Source organism: Bos javanicus, chromosome 9, assembly GCF_032452875.1.
Source record: "Bos javanicus breed banteng chromosome 9, ARS-OSU_banteng_1.0, whole genome shotgun sequence".
Lineage (NCBI taxonomy): Eukaryota > Metazoa > Chordata > Mammalia > Artiodactyla > Bovidae > Bos > Bos javanicus.
The window spans coordinates 83808630-83824858 of NC_083876.1; the positions used below are offsets into that span (position 1 = coordinate 83808630).

General features: G+C 37.0%; 1 protein-coding gene across 1 annotated transcript in view; it reads left to right on the top strand.

Annotated features, from left to right (window-relative positions):
• The window catches only part of RAB32 (RAB32, member RAS oncogene family), a 29282-nt gene extending 21844 nt beyond the window's left edge, over nucleotides 1-7438 (top strand). The window contains exons 2-3 of the mRNA XM_061428238.1: nucleotides 733-1010; nucleotides 6928-7438. Coding sequence (XP_061284222.1) covers nucleotides 733-1010; nucleotides 6928-7074 — 425 coding nt within the window. The 3' untranslated portion in view covers nucleotides 7075-7438. The remainder of the gene's footprint in view (nucleotides 1-732; nucleotides 1011-6927) is intronic.
• The last annotated feature ends 8791 nt before the right edge of the window (nucleotides 7439-16229 follow it).

Genomic DNA, 16229 nt, shown 5'->3' on the forward strand with positions numbered 1-16229 from the left:
ACACACATACACACATATACACTATCAGGTGTTAAAAAGATTGCTTGTGGGAACTTGCTGTCTAACATAGGGAGCCCAGCCTGGCACTCTGACTTCCTAGAGAAGTGGGATGGGAAAAGGGAGGGAGGCTCAAGAGGGAAGGAGTATATGTATTCACATTGTTGTACTGCAGATACCAGCACAGAGTTGTGAAGTAATTATCCTCCTTTAAAAAAATTTAAAAAGGAAAAGGAAAGTGGGTTTTGCTGGAGATGTGAAAAAAGAGGAGTTAAGAACATGAGCTCCTTTATCTCAGGTCCAGGCCTAATCTTTTTGACTAGCGTTTTACCCACCACACTTATCTTCTTCCTGCAAGTCTGTTTTCTTCTATTCTTGTCTCTTCCCTCCACACCCAACTTTCTTTTTTTTGCTTTGGTACCTCTCTTAGACCAGGGCGAGTGAGAGGGCCCATGATGGATTCTGTAGCTATAGGAGTGGCATCTTGATATTTGTGGAGAATGTAGTGTACATGCACAGAGGACATAAAACAAGTAACTGTCCTGAGAGCAGGTGAGCAACCACTTCTGCCCTGTGGGTTGTGGTTCTGTGTGTGTCCTTAATCCCACCCATCTCTGTTGCTCTGGAATGACAGATGTGTTTACAACATTATTCTTAGGGTTAAAAAGGGTTATATCTAAATATAGCCTCTGACTGAATTTTAAGTTTTTGATGTCTCACTATATTTATTTCTAGGACAGGAGCGTTTTGGCAACATGACCCGAGTATATTACAAAGAAGCTGTTGGTGCCTTCATTGTCTTTGATATTTCGAGAGGTTCCACGTTTGATGCTGTTTTAAAATGGAAAAGTGATCTGGATAGTAAAGTACATCTTCCAAACGGCAGCCCTATTCCTGCTGTCCTTTTAGCTAACAAATGTGACCAGAAAAAGGACAGTGGCCAGACTCCTTCCCAGATGGACCAGTTCTGCAAAGAACATGGCTTCACAGGATGGTTTGAAACCTCTGCGAAGGTGAGCTCTGCTGCGTGTTTGTATCTGCTCTGCAGTTAACTCATACATCTTACCTGTAACTGTAAAGGATTTAGACAGATTTACCCGAGTGTTTTTCAGCAGCCTAGTGAAAGGTGAAACATAGATATGTTACAGCTTATTTCAGTCAGCTGCAGGAAGGTTTTCAGAATTGGCTAGTAGGGAGGTGAATAGAAGGGCAGATTTTACATTAAAATAAAAAATATTATTAGAGCAAAGAACAAATGACATTTTCTGTGAGTTTGAGTCCTTAAGGTATTTTTCATGCACCCTGGAGTTTATGGGGTATGAAGTATATTGTCAAGCACAACTAATTTTGATTTTTACAGAAGATTTAACAAAACATAGGGACATAGACATCCGTAGTGAAGATGTAAGTCGTGGGCAGGACTAACAAAGACATTGAAAAGGTCAAAGGGAAGATGTATTTAGATGATGTTGGAGGAATTGTAGATCAAATGTGTATGAAAAATTTGAGCAAAAGGAAAGCATCAACAATTGTGACATATTTTGTCATGAACAGTAGAGTAAGATGTTGTTCTTTCAACCATGATGGAAAACTGGATAAAATATTTTTTGAAGAAAAATACAGATTGGCTGATGAAAATCTTAATAGTCTACATATACTGGAAACCAAAGGTGAAAATCCCAAGCATAAAATTTTGTGTTGGAGTGTATTTATATGCATTACAAGTTTCACTTTAGAGGTCCAATAACAATCAGACATGGAAGAATGATGAAATGTTGGTGAAATTATGTGATGATGACAAACTCGAAACCAAACTGATAGAATTTTAACACAGTTTCAGCTCTTAGTACACTTCAGTGAATTTCTTATGTATAGAGAGGATTTAGATGGATTTACCAGAGTGGTTTATATATATATATATATATATATATATATATATATATATATATAAACACATAAAAAATAATGTATGTGTGAAGAATATGGATTAAAGATCTAAATGTAAGACCAGAAACTATAAAACTCCTAGAGGAGAACATAGGCAAAACACTCTCCGACATACATCACAGCAGGATCCTCTATGACCCACCTCCCAGAATATTGGAAATAAAAGCAAAAATAAACAAATGGGAACTAATTAAACTTAAAAGCTTCTGCACATCAAAGGAAACTATTAGTAAGGTGAAAAGACAGCCTTCAGAATGGGAGAAAATAATAGCAAATGAAGCAACCGACAAACAACTAATCTCAAAAATATACAAGCAACTCCTACAGCTCAACTCCAGAAAAATAAACGACCCAATCAAAAAATGGGCCAAAGAACTAAATAGACATTTCTCCAAAGAAGACATACAGATGGCTAACAAACACATGAAAAGATGCTCAACATCACTCATTATCAGAGAAATGCAAATCAAAACCACTATGAGGTACCATTTCACACCAGTCAGAATGGCTGCGATCCAAAAGTCTACAAATAATAAATGCTGGAGAGGGTGTGGAGAAAAGGGAACCCTCTTACACTGTTGGTGGGAATGCAAACTAGTACAGCCACTATGGAGAACAGTGTGGAGATTCTTTAAAAAACTGGAAATAGAACTGCCTTATGATCCAGCAACCCCACTGCTGGGCATACACACTGAGGAAACCAGAAGGGAAAGAGACACGTGTACCCCAATGTTCATCGCAGCACTGTTTATAATAGCCAAGACATGGAAGCAACCTAGATGTCCATCAGCAGATGAATGGATAAGAAAGCAGTGGTACATATACACAATGGAGTATTACTCAGCCATTAAAAAGAATACATTTGAATCAGTTCTAATGAGGTGGATGAAACTGGAGCCTATTATACAGAGTGAAGTAAGTCAGAAGGAAAAACATAAATACAGTATACTAACGCATATATATGGAATTTAGAAAGATGGTAACAATAACCCTGTGTACGAGACAGCAAAAGAGACACTGATGTATAGAACAGTCTTATGGACTCTGTGGGAGAGGGAGAGGGTGGGAAGATTTGGGAGAATGGCAATGAAACATGTAAAATATCATGTAGGAAACGAGTTGCCAGTCCAGGTTCGATGCACAATGCTGGATGCTTGGGGCTGGTGCACTGGGACGGCCCAGAGGGATGGTATGGGGAGGGAGGAGGGAGGAGGGTTCGGGATGGGGAACACATGTATACCTGTGGCAGATTCATTTTGATATTTGGCAAAACTAATACAATTATGTAAAGTTTAAAAATAAAATAAAATTAGAAAAAAAAATAAAACTAAAAAAAAATATGTATGTGTGTGTGTATACATATACATACACACACATACATATTTTTTTTTCCTCCAAATCACCTACTTAACAGGTTACTTTAGCTTTACTAGAAACCCACCCTAAAAGTGGAAGATTATTTGCTGCCACTGAAGATGAGAATAATGAAAGCAAACCTATGGGAGACTACACAAAATGTGCTCTGAAAATATTGTGATGGAGGGGTCATTGGGAAGAACAGTGTCTGCTAGGGGCAGAAGTGTTTACTTCTAGGCTAAAGGCTATTTATTATATAATAAATCTACTCTATTATAAATTAAAATTTAGTTTCATATTTAAAAAGTAGTGGTGGAACAGAGATGAAGCCCAGAGGTGTACTGCATGAGCACTCAGCCAAACGGGAAGGAAGAGATTGCAGAAGGGACGGCTTTTCATAGAGGTACTTGTTCTGGGAGCCATGCCCTCTTGTCTTCTCTCTGCATCTGTCAAGGGATTTGTTTTACTTCCCAGCTTTGTTGGAAAAAAATTAGTGGTGTGTGTAAATGTTTACTAGAGCAAGAGATTTGACAGAGAAGATGAATGTATTACAGATAAAAATTCCTCTTCTGTTTTTTTTTTTTAAATTAATCATTCAGGTAATAAATCCAAATTTCTCCCCAGAATCTAGATGGAAGATTCATAAACAATAGTATCATGTGGCATGTAGCCTGAGACTGTGTAAGTCATCAGCTTCATTATATGTATAGACAGGGTAGCTTGTAGAGGTAAAAAGGAAAATATTCATATGTTCTGTGCCTTCCTACAAATATATTTCCTACAGATTTCCTTAGTGATGAGTATTTCAAGAGAAATATAATATAAAATTTTGGTTAAAATTTTTAGTCAAGGTTTAAAATACTGCCTACATGCCATTAACACCTCTGATTCTGAGCTGGCCAGCAGTTAGCTTCAAACTGATTTCTGCTAGACTTGCAGGGATCACAGCCTGTTCCTTTGGGAACACAGCCAAAAGGCAAGTTTAAATTCATGAGCTTCATCTCTTCACCTTTATGGCAAATAATGGATTTCCAATATGAAAATGTGTGACTAATTACACTATAGCATGGGACTTTCTGTTCTTAATGAGTTACAATTAGATGCAGTTAGAGAATGTTTTAATTATTTGGTATAACGGGGATGGTGGAGACTGAGGGACATTAGGGCATTTAAAGATCAATACTTTAATTAAAGTTTATGCTTACCTTAGGAGTAGAGGTTAAAAAAAATAAAGCTTGTGTTGGTGCTAGAAAAGATACCTGAATAAATAGCAGAGGTCTTTACTCCTCAGACAGAGTTCTCACTGTCTGAGAAAGTTCCAACAAATAAGGGAGAAGCCTAGAATGAACCTTGCGGTATTAGCTTGGAATTGGAAAGGTCCATATGAACTTAACGTTCAACATATATACACATACATATATGTATAAATCCTGTGTTTATGTGTATATTTGTGTGTGTGCATATACACACATGCACACATACACACATATATGTATAAACAGATAAGCATAGAGGCAGATACTAATGTATGTATTGTTGTTCGATCACTTAGTTCATGTCTGATTCTTTGAGACCATATGGATGCAGCACGCCAGGCTTCCCTGTCCTTCACTATCTCCTGGAGTTTGCTCAAACTCATGTCCATTGAGTCGATGATGCCATCCAACCATCTCATCCTCTGTCGTCCCCTTCTCTTCTTAGCCTCAGTCTTTCCCAGCATCAGGGTCTTTTTCAGTGAGTGGCTCTTCTCATCAGGTATCCAAAGTATTGAAGCCTCAGCTTCAGCATCAGTCCTTCCAATGAATATTCAGGGTTGATTTCCTTTAGGATGGACTGGTTGGATCTCCTTGCAGTCCAAGGGACTCTTAAGAGTCTTCTCCAGCACCACAGTTCAAAAACATCACATATTTCCTGGGTGTGTCTGCTGAAGAAGCCATAACGACACAGAACTCATGAGTTTACAAGTCCTCAGAATCTGGTTTTTAAATACAGTTATCTAGTAACTAGTGGAACAAGGAAAGTAAAGATGTGCCTGAGGTATTCTGTGATGCCAGAAGCTAAGGAAACAACACAACGATGGAAACATGTCAAAAAGACACAGGCGCCTGCTTGTAAGAGCTCCAAAATTTAAGACAATAGATTGAACAACAAAGTAAATATTTATTGTTATGGATCTAATCCATAGAATAAAGTAATAATCTGTGACATGAACAAACAAGTGACTAAGAGGGAGAGAAGAGAAAAAACTCTTCCTAACTGTAGAATTCCAAATCATAAATGAAGAAGAAATGATGGAGATAGAAAGTCACCATTAAATATAACAGTAATACTTGTTCCAGGGAGAAAATTAATTGATGTCAAAATGAGTAGGGAAAGGTATGGTGAAAAACAGGGTATTTACACACTTGTACTTACTAAGTGCAAAGTGAAAAATAGTCCCTTTTCAGTGGAGAAGCCTGGCAGACATGAACTGAAGCAAGTGTACCTCCTCAGATGCTGAAAAGAGCACATCGTGCTTAGTCGCTCAGTCGTGTCTGACTCTTTGCGATCCCTGGCTCCTTTGTGCATGGGGTTTTCCAGACAAGAATAATGGAGTGGGTTGCCATTTCCTCCTCCAGGGAATCTTCCTGGCCCAGGGATGGAACCTGTGTCTTGTATTGCCAGGGAGTTTCTTGACCATGGAGCCACGTGGGAAGTTCATAAGTATATATTTACGTATTTTCCACAATAGCTTTAGAAATGTCTATCAGTTCCTACTACCTCTACTTTATAAATAAGCACAGTTTTTGCTATGTGTTACTTAGTATATATGCAATGACAGCATATGAATCAGTCACACAAATATGATAGCTAGTGATTCCTTAGAGCCTCCTTAACATCTCACCCACAACATTGTTTCAGCTCAGTTTATACACATCAACTAAAAGTCACAATTTGCAGTCAGGGATGGGGAAGTGATATGCTGCATTTATCATATTTTAATGTGGTTTGAACCCTTTAACATTTTTTTCCACAGGGTATCCTGAATACTGGAAGTAGATGTTCAAGAACAGATTATTGAGTTTTGTTTTGATATCTGTAAAATGAAAAGTGAAAGTGAAATGGCTCAGTCGTGTCCGACTCTTTGCAACCCCATGGACTGTAGCCTACCAGGCTGCTCAGTCCATGTGATTTTCCAGGCAAGAGCACCAGAGTGGGTTGCCATTTCCTTCTCCAGGGGATCTTCCTGACCCAGGGATTGAACCTGGGTCTCCTGCATTGCAGGCAGATGCTTTACCCTCTGAGCCACCAGGGAAGCCCTTTTATATCTGTGCTTTCACTTATGTGGCTGGCAACCTAGAGCAGGATGAAGATTCATCTTCAGCCATGGAGACAGTTCATTGAACCTCAGCACCAAAGTTTAAAACATTGAAAAACAAGAACATCAGAAAGAGGGATCCTTTGTAGGAAGAAGAGGGTTCTCTAGACCTGTTAGACAATAGTATTGACTCTCAGCAAACAGTTTTAATATTGGAGCAGGAGATGGAGCTGTCCTTATCGTGCCCTCTCTAACACACTTTCCTAGTTCCTAGTAATAATACTCTTAGTGTTTTCCTCTAAGAATTAATCCTTGTTTCTGCCCTGTAGGATAATGTCAACATCGATGAAGCAGCCCGGTTCCTGGTGGAGAACATTCTTGCCAACCACCAAAGCTTCCCTAATGAAGAAAACGATGGCAGGATTAAACTGGAAGAGGAGACTGTGAAAAAAGAGAGCAAGACCCAGTGTTGCTGACTTGGCATCTGCTTCTCTCCTGCGGGTGCAGTCTGACTGACTGGAAGCAAGGTCCTGAAACTGGATTGCAGATGGTGGATGTGTTGCTTTATAAATCTGCCCAGGGCTGCGCCTGAAAATGAATGATGCCACCCCGGGAACCTGAGACTTTTTGAAAAGGACCCTGGCGGAGGAGTCCTGCCAATGGCTCCACCCCTTCACCCTGAGCACTTAGGCTTCTGCTGTTGTTGCCATCATATTCAGGATAATGTTGACGTCCTTTTCAACAACTTTTAAAATAACAGTTGCTCAGTATTTGTTAAGACTTACAAGTTGTGACTTTCAGTGTGAAAACTGGGTGGTAATAAACTTTCCCTGCAGCCTCGCTGTAGTTTCATGAGTCTATATTTTTGTCGCATCCTCATATTTGAGAGAGGCTTTTGGACTCTTAGGGCTTCCCCTCATGGCTCAGATGGTAAAGAATCTGCCTGTAATGCAGGAGACCCGGGTTTAATCCCTGGGTCAGGAAGATCCCTTGGAGAAAGGAATGGTTACCCGCTCCAATATTCTTGCCCGGAGAATCCCATGGGCAAAGGAGCCTGGTGAGCTACAGTCCATGGGGTCGCAAAGAGTCAGACACGACTGAATGACTATCACTTTCACTATCACTTTAGATTCAGCCATGGAAAGCTGGAAGTTTCTGTTTAGCAATCTATTTTTCTAGCCAGAACTTTGGTACTTCATGTAAAATTGTTATCCTTAAAATATATAATTTAAGTAGCCCTGGCTAGTGTAAGCATGTGGTTATTCCTCTTAAATACCTTAAAATCCCCTCCTAAGGATTCAAGAAGCACTCCCACCACCCTGGCTTTCTGATATGGTTGCTACCAGTTGGAAACAACATAAATGAACATCTCTCCTCTCTCCTTCATCAGTTCTCTCCTCTCTTCTTTCTGTGTGTTTGTTGATAACTAAGAACTCGATTGATATTATTGTTGCAGTTCTAAGTAGTCCTTTCAAATCTGTAATAATGCTTTAGGAGAGAATTTATTTCTAAGTAAGTGTATACAATTAAGATTTCTACAGCAGATATTGTGAAAGAAATTGGGTCACGTGGTTTTACACAAAGTTTTGAACATTTAAAGTATAGTACATGAGAAACTTAAAAGCAGCGTCACAATATTTGTATTGTCATTTAAAATGAAACTTTTGTTTTAAATTCATGTAGTTCTAGAAAGGTCATTTGGTGTATACTTTTTCTGCCTTAGAAAAGTCTGTGTCTGTTACTTTTGCCTTTATTTTTCTTTTGCCCTTTATTTTTAAGGGAGTTGATATCATATGAAAGGTTCAACTTATCTCTTTCAAAGGAAATTTAAAGGTTATCTGTGACATCCCAAAACCAGTGCACAATGAGGCCTTGTATATTAAGCCTGAGCTCAAATAGGAAAGATCTATACATTTATTTAGCAGGGGGAAAAAAAAAAAGCAAATTGCATTTTCTCTGACAGGTGTATTCTGAGAATAAGTAGTCATTGTTATGAGCAGTAGAATGTAGCTTGCTCTTCCGTGTTAAACCTGAACCTTGGCTAGGAATTACCAATGGATTTATATGTTATATATTTTAAGTAAATCAAATCTTTAACCTCTTTGGACAAGTATTCTTTACAGAATTAGATTTTTCTTAGGCCAAGGAATAGAAAGCAGACCCTGATTTAAGTAACACTACTTAGTTAATACAACCCTTAAGTCTTCCTTTTTAGGAAACATACGTGTCATACTTTAAATAATTTTTTTTTCTAGTGTAGGCACAAAGTTAAACTTTTTAAGCTTTCTTAAATTACAGAGTCCAATAGTATAAGTATTATGAAATATTCATGCCAAAACCAAAAGATTAGCAATATAAAACTTATTCTAGACAGTCACTGAAAGACTGAAGTCTGCTTGGAATATTCTTTTTTCATATATTGATTTTTATTTTTTACAGGAAATTCATCATGTTTAAATTGATTTAGCAGTAAATTCAAAATCATGAGTATAGCACTTTCTTTGCCCATTTTCATATTTGTTTTCTTCTTTTAGAATAATATTAAAGATTCAGACAGTTCAGTTGCTCAGTTGAGTCCAACTCTTTGAGACCCCATGGACTGCAGCATGCCAGGCTTTCCTCTCCATCACCAACTCTCAGAGCTTGCTCAAACTCATGATCATTGAGTTGGTGATGCCATCCAACCATCTCACCCTCTGTCATCCCCTTCTCCTCCTGCCTTCAGTCTTTCTCAGCATTAGGGTGTTTTCAAATGAGTCAGCTCTTCTCATCAGGTGGCCAAAGTATTGGAGCTTCAGCTTCAACATCAGTCCTTCAATGAATATTCAGGATTGATTTCCTTTAGGATTGGCTGGTTTGATATCTTTGCTGTCCAAGGGACTCTCAAGAGTCTTCTCCAACATCACAGTTCAAAAGCATCAATTCTTCAGCCCTCAGCTTTTTTTATGGTCCAACTCTCACATCTATGCATGATTACTGGAAAAACGGTAACTGGCTAGATGGACCTTTGTCGGCAAAGTGATGTCTCTGCTTTTGAATATGCTGTCTAGGTTTGTCATAGCTTTTCTTCCAAGGAGCAAGTGTCTTAATTTCATGGCTGTAGTCACCATCTGCAGTGATTTTGGAGCCCAAGAAAATAAAGTCTGTCACTGATTCCATTGTTTCCCCATCTATTTTCCATCAGTTGAAAATTGATAGCACCTTAAAAAATTATTTTTCTGCAAATAATTTCCAAACAAACGCAGGGTTCTGTATGTAAGTGTGGGGTAGTTTTCTATTTATTATTCCATACACTGTAGAAGGAAAACTCCTAAATTCTTAACTGTAATTTGTTTTTGCAGCTTATACATAAAGCTTGAATTTAGGGTGTCAGGGAAATGAAAGGTGTCCTCCACCCTTTCTCGGTTCTTCTGGCTGGTCTAAGAATTAACTGACATGAGACATTAATAAGAAAAAATCAATTGTATACAAACGGCCCCACAGGAAAAGGAAACCCAAGTAAATTGAGGCTTCTCTACCATCTGAGAGAAAGAAAAGAGGGTGAGGGTTGTGACTTCAAAAGGGAGGAAAGCAGTTTACATCGAGGTGGAAAAACAACTGTTTGGTAAAGAAGTGTTGCTTTGCCAGCAGAGAGTGACACACAGAGAACTCTGGTCTCCAGGCCCTGCTGAGTGCCCTGCCACCACACCTGATCCAGGTTCTCTGTAGGTATCTCTGGTGACTGCTCTTTCTGGATCAGACCTTTTATCTAAGTCCTTCTAGGGAGTTAAAGTGGAGGTGAAAAAAAAAAAGACTTCCTGAGTCTAGGGTTTCTTAAAAAATAATCAGCCTAACCTAATCCTCATGTCAAAGAGACATATTTTGGGGTAGAAAATTTTGCTCCCCTACAAGGGTAAGCTACATAAACAATTAAAAGAAGAGAATATTTTGAAATTCCTTATTCACTTAATCGCTAATTGAAAATGCCTGCACTCACTTCAGATTTAATTTTCTGAGGATAGCGCTCAGAAATCTTTTTTTTTTTAAAAATGGGGATGTTCATTTTGAAAACCCTATCATTTGGGTAGCAATAGTTGAAGTGTAATTTAGTTTGAAATCTATGGTTTTACAAGAACCATGAACATGCCCAAAATATAACACTTGCATTTCCATTTATAAATTAGTGTTTCTTGAAAGTCTGAACCCCTTAAACAGTGGGCCAGCAAAATAAAGTCTCTTCATCCACCACAGAAAATGGAGACCTAAGGGTTTTGAAAGGCTGGACTAATCTACAAGTAATGTAGCCATTTGGAAAAAGGAAGTCATATCTCTGTTCCTACCTCTATTACACTGTTCCCTAAAATGATACAATCCGTAAATTAATAACATAAGTGTGAAAACAAGAAATAAAACTACAAAAGCTTTAGCATGTATGAAAAAAATTTGACATTGGGCTAAAGAAAATCCTTAAATCTTCATATTCTTTAAACCAAAGAGGAAAACAGATGTGTTTTTGTTACAGTAGTATATCTTGGATAGCAAATGATGTAAGTAAAATTATATCAAATATAGCAAAGAAAATATTTTCAACTTGGATGAGGATTAATAAACTGGATAATAGTAATAGTAAAAATTCTAGAAAACAATGAGCAAATAATATAAAACCAGCACTTACAGAAGATACAATTCATGTGTCAAATCTTATTAACCAGGAAAATTAGCAGAAAATGTATGAGTTTGAGTATATCCCTGATCTGGATGAACATACAGGAATATAGATATTCATAATCCACTGTTAACTGGATTTGATAGACACCTCCAAGTTTTTCTTCCTGGTTGTTGTTCACTTTAGACTCTTAGTCCCACATCTTGCCTAGAAGTGGAACTGCTATTGTTGGGGAAAGAGAATTAAGAACAAAACCTCCTCCCAACCCAGAAAACCCCTCCACAAAGGTAGAACAGAAAGACAGCAGTTATTATTGAATAAGCATGAAACTAGAACATGCTCATCACAGGCAATATGCTAAGTGACGGTAAAGACGGAAAGGAATTTTACCCTTTCATGTAGCCAACAGATCCAACTCATTCCATGGTGTTCTCAAAGTATGCAATAATTAGTCCTCAGGCAAGAGGGCTTATCAGCCTCACTGGTCACAAGTAGTGAATCCAAAATTCATTTAATAACTAGGATGACCATTTGCATTAGCTAACAGGGTTTATCCAAAGGAAAAATAAGCTTCGTATGTATTTATGGCAGAAAGCAGTTTCACAACTTGATGTGATGTTCCAACAAAGTTAGGCTTCTCTGCTTCCAGAGAAACTTGGCAATGGAACCCTATATTCCTTGATGATCACATGTCAGAGAGATGGCTCCTGGGTCCTTGAGCAAGCTGATGAGAGTCTTATTATCTTTAAAAATGATTTATATACATTTCAAAGACACAGAGAACTTAAGTTTTCAAATGTAAATACCAACTCTGGATAAACATTTGCTTATATGCACAGGGAGAATATAGAGGAGCCTGTTCACTGCGGCACTGATTGGTTTGTTGCTGTTGTTCTTTAGTCGCTAAGTAGTGTCTGACTCTTTCTGACCCCATGGACTGTGGCCCCACCAGGCTTCTCTGTCCATGGGATTTCCCAGGCAAGTATACTGGAGTGGGTTGCCATTTCCTTCTCCAGGGGATCTTCCCAACCCAGAGATTGAACCTGCATCTCCTGCATTATAGGGGAGTTCTTTACCACTGACACACCTGAGAAGCCCAGCACTGACTGTATACACAGGCAAAAAAAAAAAAAAAAGTAATCTAAATGCTTATCTATAGGGGAAAAATGATATGGATGAATGAATACCCATACAGGGAGATACTGTACAGCCATATAGTAACAAAGTGAAAGTGTTAATTGCTCAGTCCTGTCCAATTCTTTGCGACGCCATGGACTGTAACCTCCCAGGATTCTGTGCATAGAATTCTCCAGGCAAGAACACTGCAGTGGGTTGCCATTACCTTCTCCAGGGAATCTTTTCCAACACAGTGATTGAATCCTGGTCTCCCACATTGCGTGCAGATTCTTTACAGTAACAATTATACAAAAAGATGTATTAAGAATTTAAAGACTGCACAGCTAAATGCCAAATTCCTGATTATAATTGCCTCAGGCAAGTGTTAGAATTGGGGAATTTGGTCAAGGCTGACTTGAGCTTTTCAGATAATATTTACATTTTTATGGTACAGTTCATTTTACATTGGTCAGTATGTTTCCTATGCAACTACTAAAATGGAATATTTCCATTTGAACCATAATACTTAAAAAAATACTGCTTTGAATTACCTTTGAAATATTTATTTTTTACTACATTTAATAATATCCTTTATGATTTGGCCCTTCTTGGATCTTATACATACTAATTTACTTACTAAACCAGTTAATTTTCCTAAGATTAATAGCTGGACTTATTCAGCTCAGAGTTTAAAATGTAGATCAACATTTGCATGGAGTGAAATTTTATTGCTCCCTCTAGCCAGTGTCCAAGAATAAACAATTTGTGAAATTTAAAGAACAGGCTTTATCTGTATGTGAAATCATAAGAACCACCTACTTCTTTTCCAAAACAGGATTTTTTTTTGAAATATGAATATAGAAAATCACCAATCTTTTTATTTCTGATTCTCCAAGTTGTTTATGTGTCGTGGGATGAGGAGGTAGAATGTAGGTGATTTGGTTAGAGTTACGTATTAGATACTGCTAGAAGTATATATAGATTAGTAGATCAATCTATTGCCTCTGAAAAGTCCCCTGAATACCACTGGCATTGTCCTGCTAGTTGATCAACATTTCCCAATCAAACCATTATCTTTCAATCTTCTACTCACTGCCAAACCTGCTCTAGAGGTTTGCTTGTACATATGTTATAAATTTTATGTTCACTCTAAGTTAACATGTAATGCTATTTTTTAGTGGTAGGATTATTTTGCTGATTTTTTTTTTGAACTGCACTAAATTTATACCTGCCATTTCCCTCCCTTTAAGAAAACCTTGCTTTTGAGTTTTTAGTATAGCTTTAGTCATGCTGTTAAATTGTAATTTGAGAGCCTACAGCACTTTAAAGAAATACAATAATGGCTTTAAGTGAAGCCATAATAATACTGGTTGAAACTGGCTTCAATTTCAGTTCAACATACCATTTCACTGTCTGTGACTAAAAGATGAAATTCTGAGGATTTGTTTTATTGATTACAAACTGAAATACTCTCCAATTTTTTTTCTCTTATGGAAATTTAGTACTGTAAAATATTACAGTATTTTCTAGCCAATGTGATTCAGAATGACTATAATAGCTGGAAGTAGAATCTAATTTTCATACCATAACAGCTTTAAAATTGTATATATATACTCTAGATATATTTTTGTGTGTTACTAACTGAGCATGTTTCTTTTCAATTCTGTCTAATAAGATGACTAATGATAAATTCATTGCATGTTGCAACTGATATGTAATATGTATAACAGTTGTCTCTCCACAGAAATGAATTACAAGTAAAATAGGAACTGATGACAGACAGGATGGATGTACAAGCACTCCTCAAATACATGCAAAGCTAAGCATATTATATTCTAAAGTAATGGTCATTGTTAAACAAAAATCCACTTGTATTCAAACATTTAAAGACCCATTTCGGTAGAAGATGAAGATTGGTTAAGTCAGTGTTAAGTGTAAAATACTATGTTATGTTTTGAATTTATATATTATAATATTTCAATGTTTTCTCACCATACATTTTTGTTTAAACTGTAAGGGGAACGTGAAATGAATACTTCTTTCTGTAGTAGACTTTTAAGGCATTTCATGACTAAATGAAGAACTACAAAGAAGAATTTACTTCATTAAATTTTAAGATAGCTCTAGGATGAACCATACTAATCTGAATCAAGAGTATATGAAATCGACTCCTGTACCCAGCTCTAACTCATTGTTACGTAAGACTATCTTGAATTGTGGGTGCCAGGCATAATCCAGTGTGATAACTAAGACATTATTCAAGTCAATGGTCATGCATGAGCATGTGCTACCATTGGAATGTCAGCATCAGATCCTCTACTTATAATTCAAAGGAGACATGTATACCTGTGGCGGATTCATTTTGATATTTGGCAAAACTAATACAATTATGTAAAGTTTAAAAATAAAATAAAATTGGAAGAATAAAAAAAAAAACAAAAACAAAAAAAAAAAACAAAAGCAGAAAAAAAAAAAAAACAAAGGAGACAAGTAAAGGTTTTCTGCTCTCCTTTAATTCCTTATGTAATATATTAAATCAACAGGTAAAGAAGGGAAACCGGTATTTATTTTCTTCTTAATGAGTTGGACAATCTTCCAAATGACTACTTCTAGCAGTGATATTTTTGGAACTGCACATTATGAAAGAGTTAGTCTGTCTTTTTAACCTTACTAAATGACATATTTGTAAGTACATTTTTGAAGACTTCTTGTACTTTTCAAACCAGAGTTAATGGTGAACTTAAAAGAGAAAATGAAACATGTCTGTCAAATGGAATTACCTATGAGCTTCTCCACCCACTCAGTCTGCTTACATTAGAAAGGAAATTTAGCCAAATCCTGCTGGGTCCTTATATAATTTTTCTTTCTTTTCCTAGTTCTCATGTTTTAAATAAAATATCTAGTATGTCATGGCTGGTTAACTCTGTTCTAATATTCATTTTGAAGTCACTTTAAAGTGGTGGAGTTCATTATTTCTAAAGCAGTATTAGTATATAGGAAATTACCTTAAATCTGAAAAAAGTATCTGAAATAAAAATGAGGTATTATATGCTGAATTCAAAATTACTTTCCTATTTAATAATTTAATGATTGCTTCTTAAAAAGCATTTTGATGTATAAGATAAGTTGATATCTTTAAGAAAAATTACTTCATTAAGTATGCCACAGCTTTATAACCAGATCAGAATTTATACAAAGATATAGGGGAAAAAAAGATAGGAATGGGACCCAAGAGTGAAAATTTACCAAGGACCATCTATATAACCAACCATATTTCCAAGGTTTTTTTTTAAAAAGCAAGAGATGAATCAGAATTAGGAACTTAGGGCAGATTGCATCCTGTCACCCATTTAATTCTGTCTCCCTCAAGAGATATGTTGAAGTCCTAACCCCCAGCACCCCAGAATGTGACCATATTTGGAAACAAGATGGTTGCAGATATAAATTGTTCAGATGAGGTACTAGCGTAGGATGGTCTCCCAATAAAATGTGGCTGGTGTCCTCATAAGAAGAGGGACATGTGAAGACATAGGAAGAATGTCGTGTGAAGACAGAGGATTGGAGTTCCTTGACATCCACAAGCTGAGGAACACCAGAGACTGCCAGAAAAATCACCAGAAACTAGGATAAGGGAAGGATTCGTCTATAGATTTTAGAGGGAGCATGGTACTGCTGGAACTTTGATTCTGGACTTTCAGCCTCCAGAACTATAGATGATGAGTTTTTGTTATTTAAAGCCACCCAACTTGGGGTACTTTGTTAGAGTAACCCTAGGAAATGAATATACACTCTAATACCAGCTGTACTTACTTCATGGGTCAGAGAAATTACTGAAAGTGGGAAAAATCAGAAAAATGAAGGTCAAGCTGG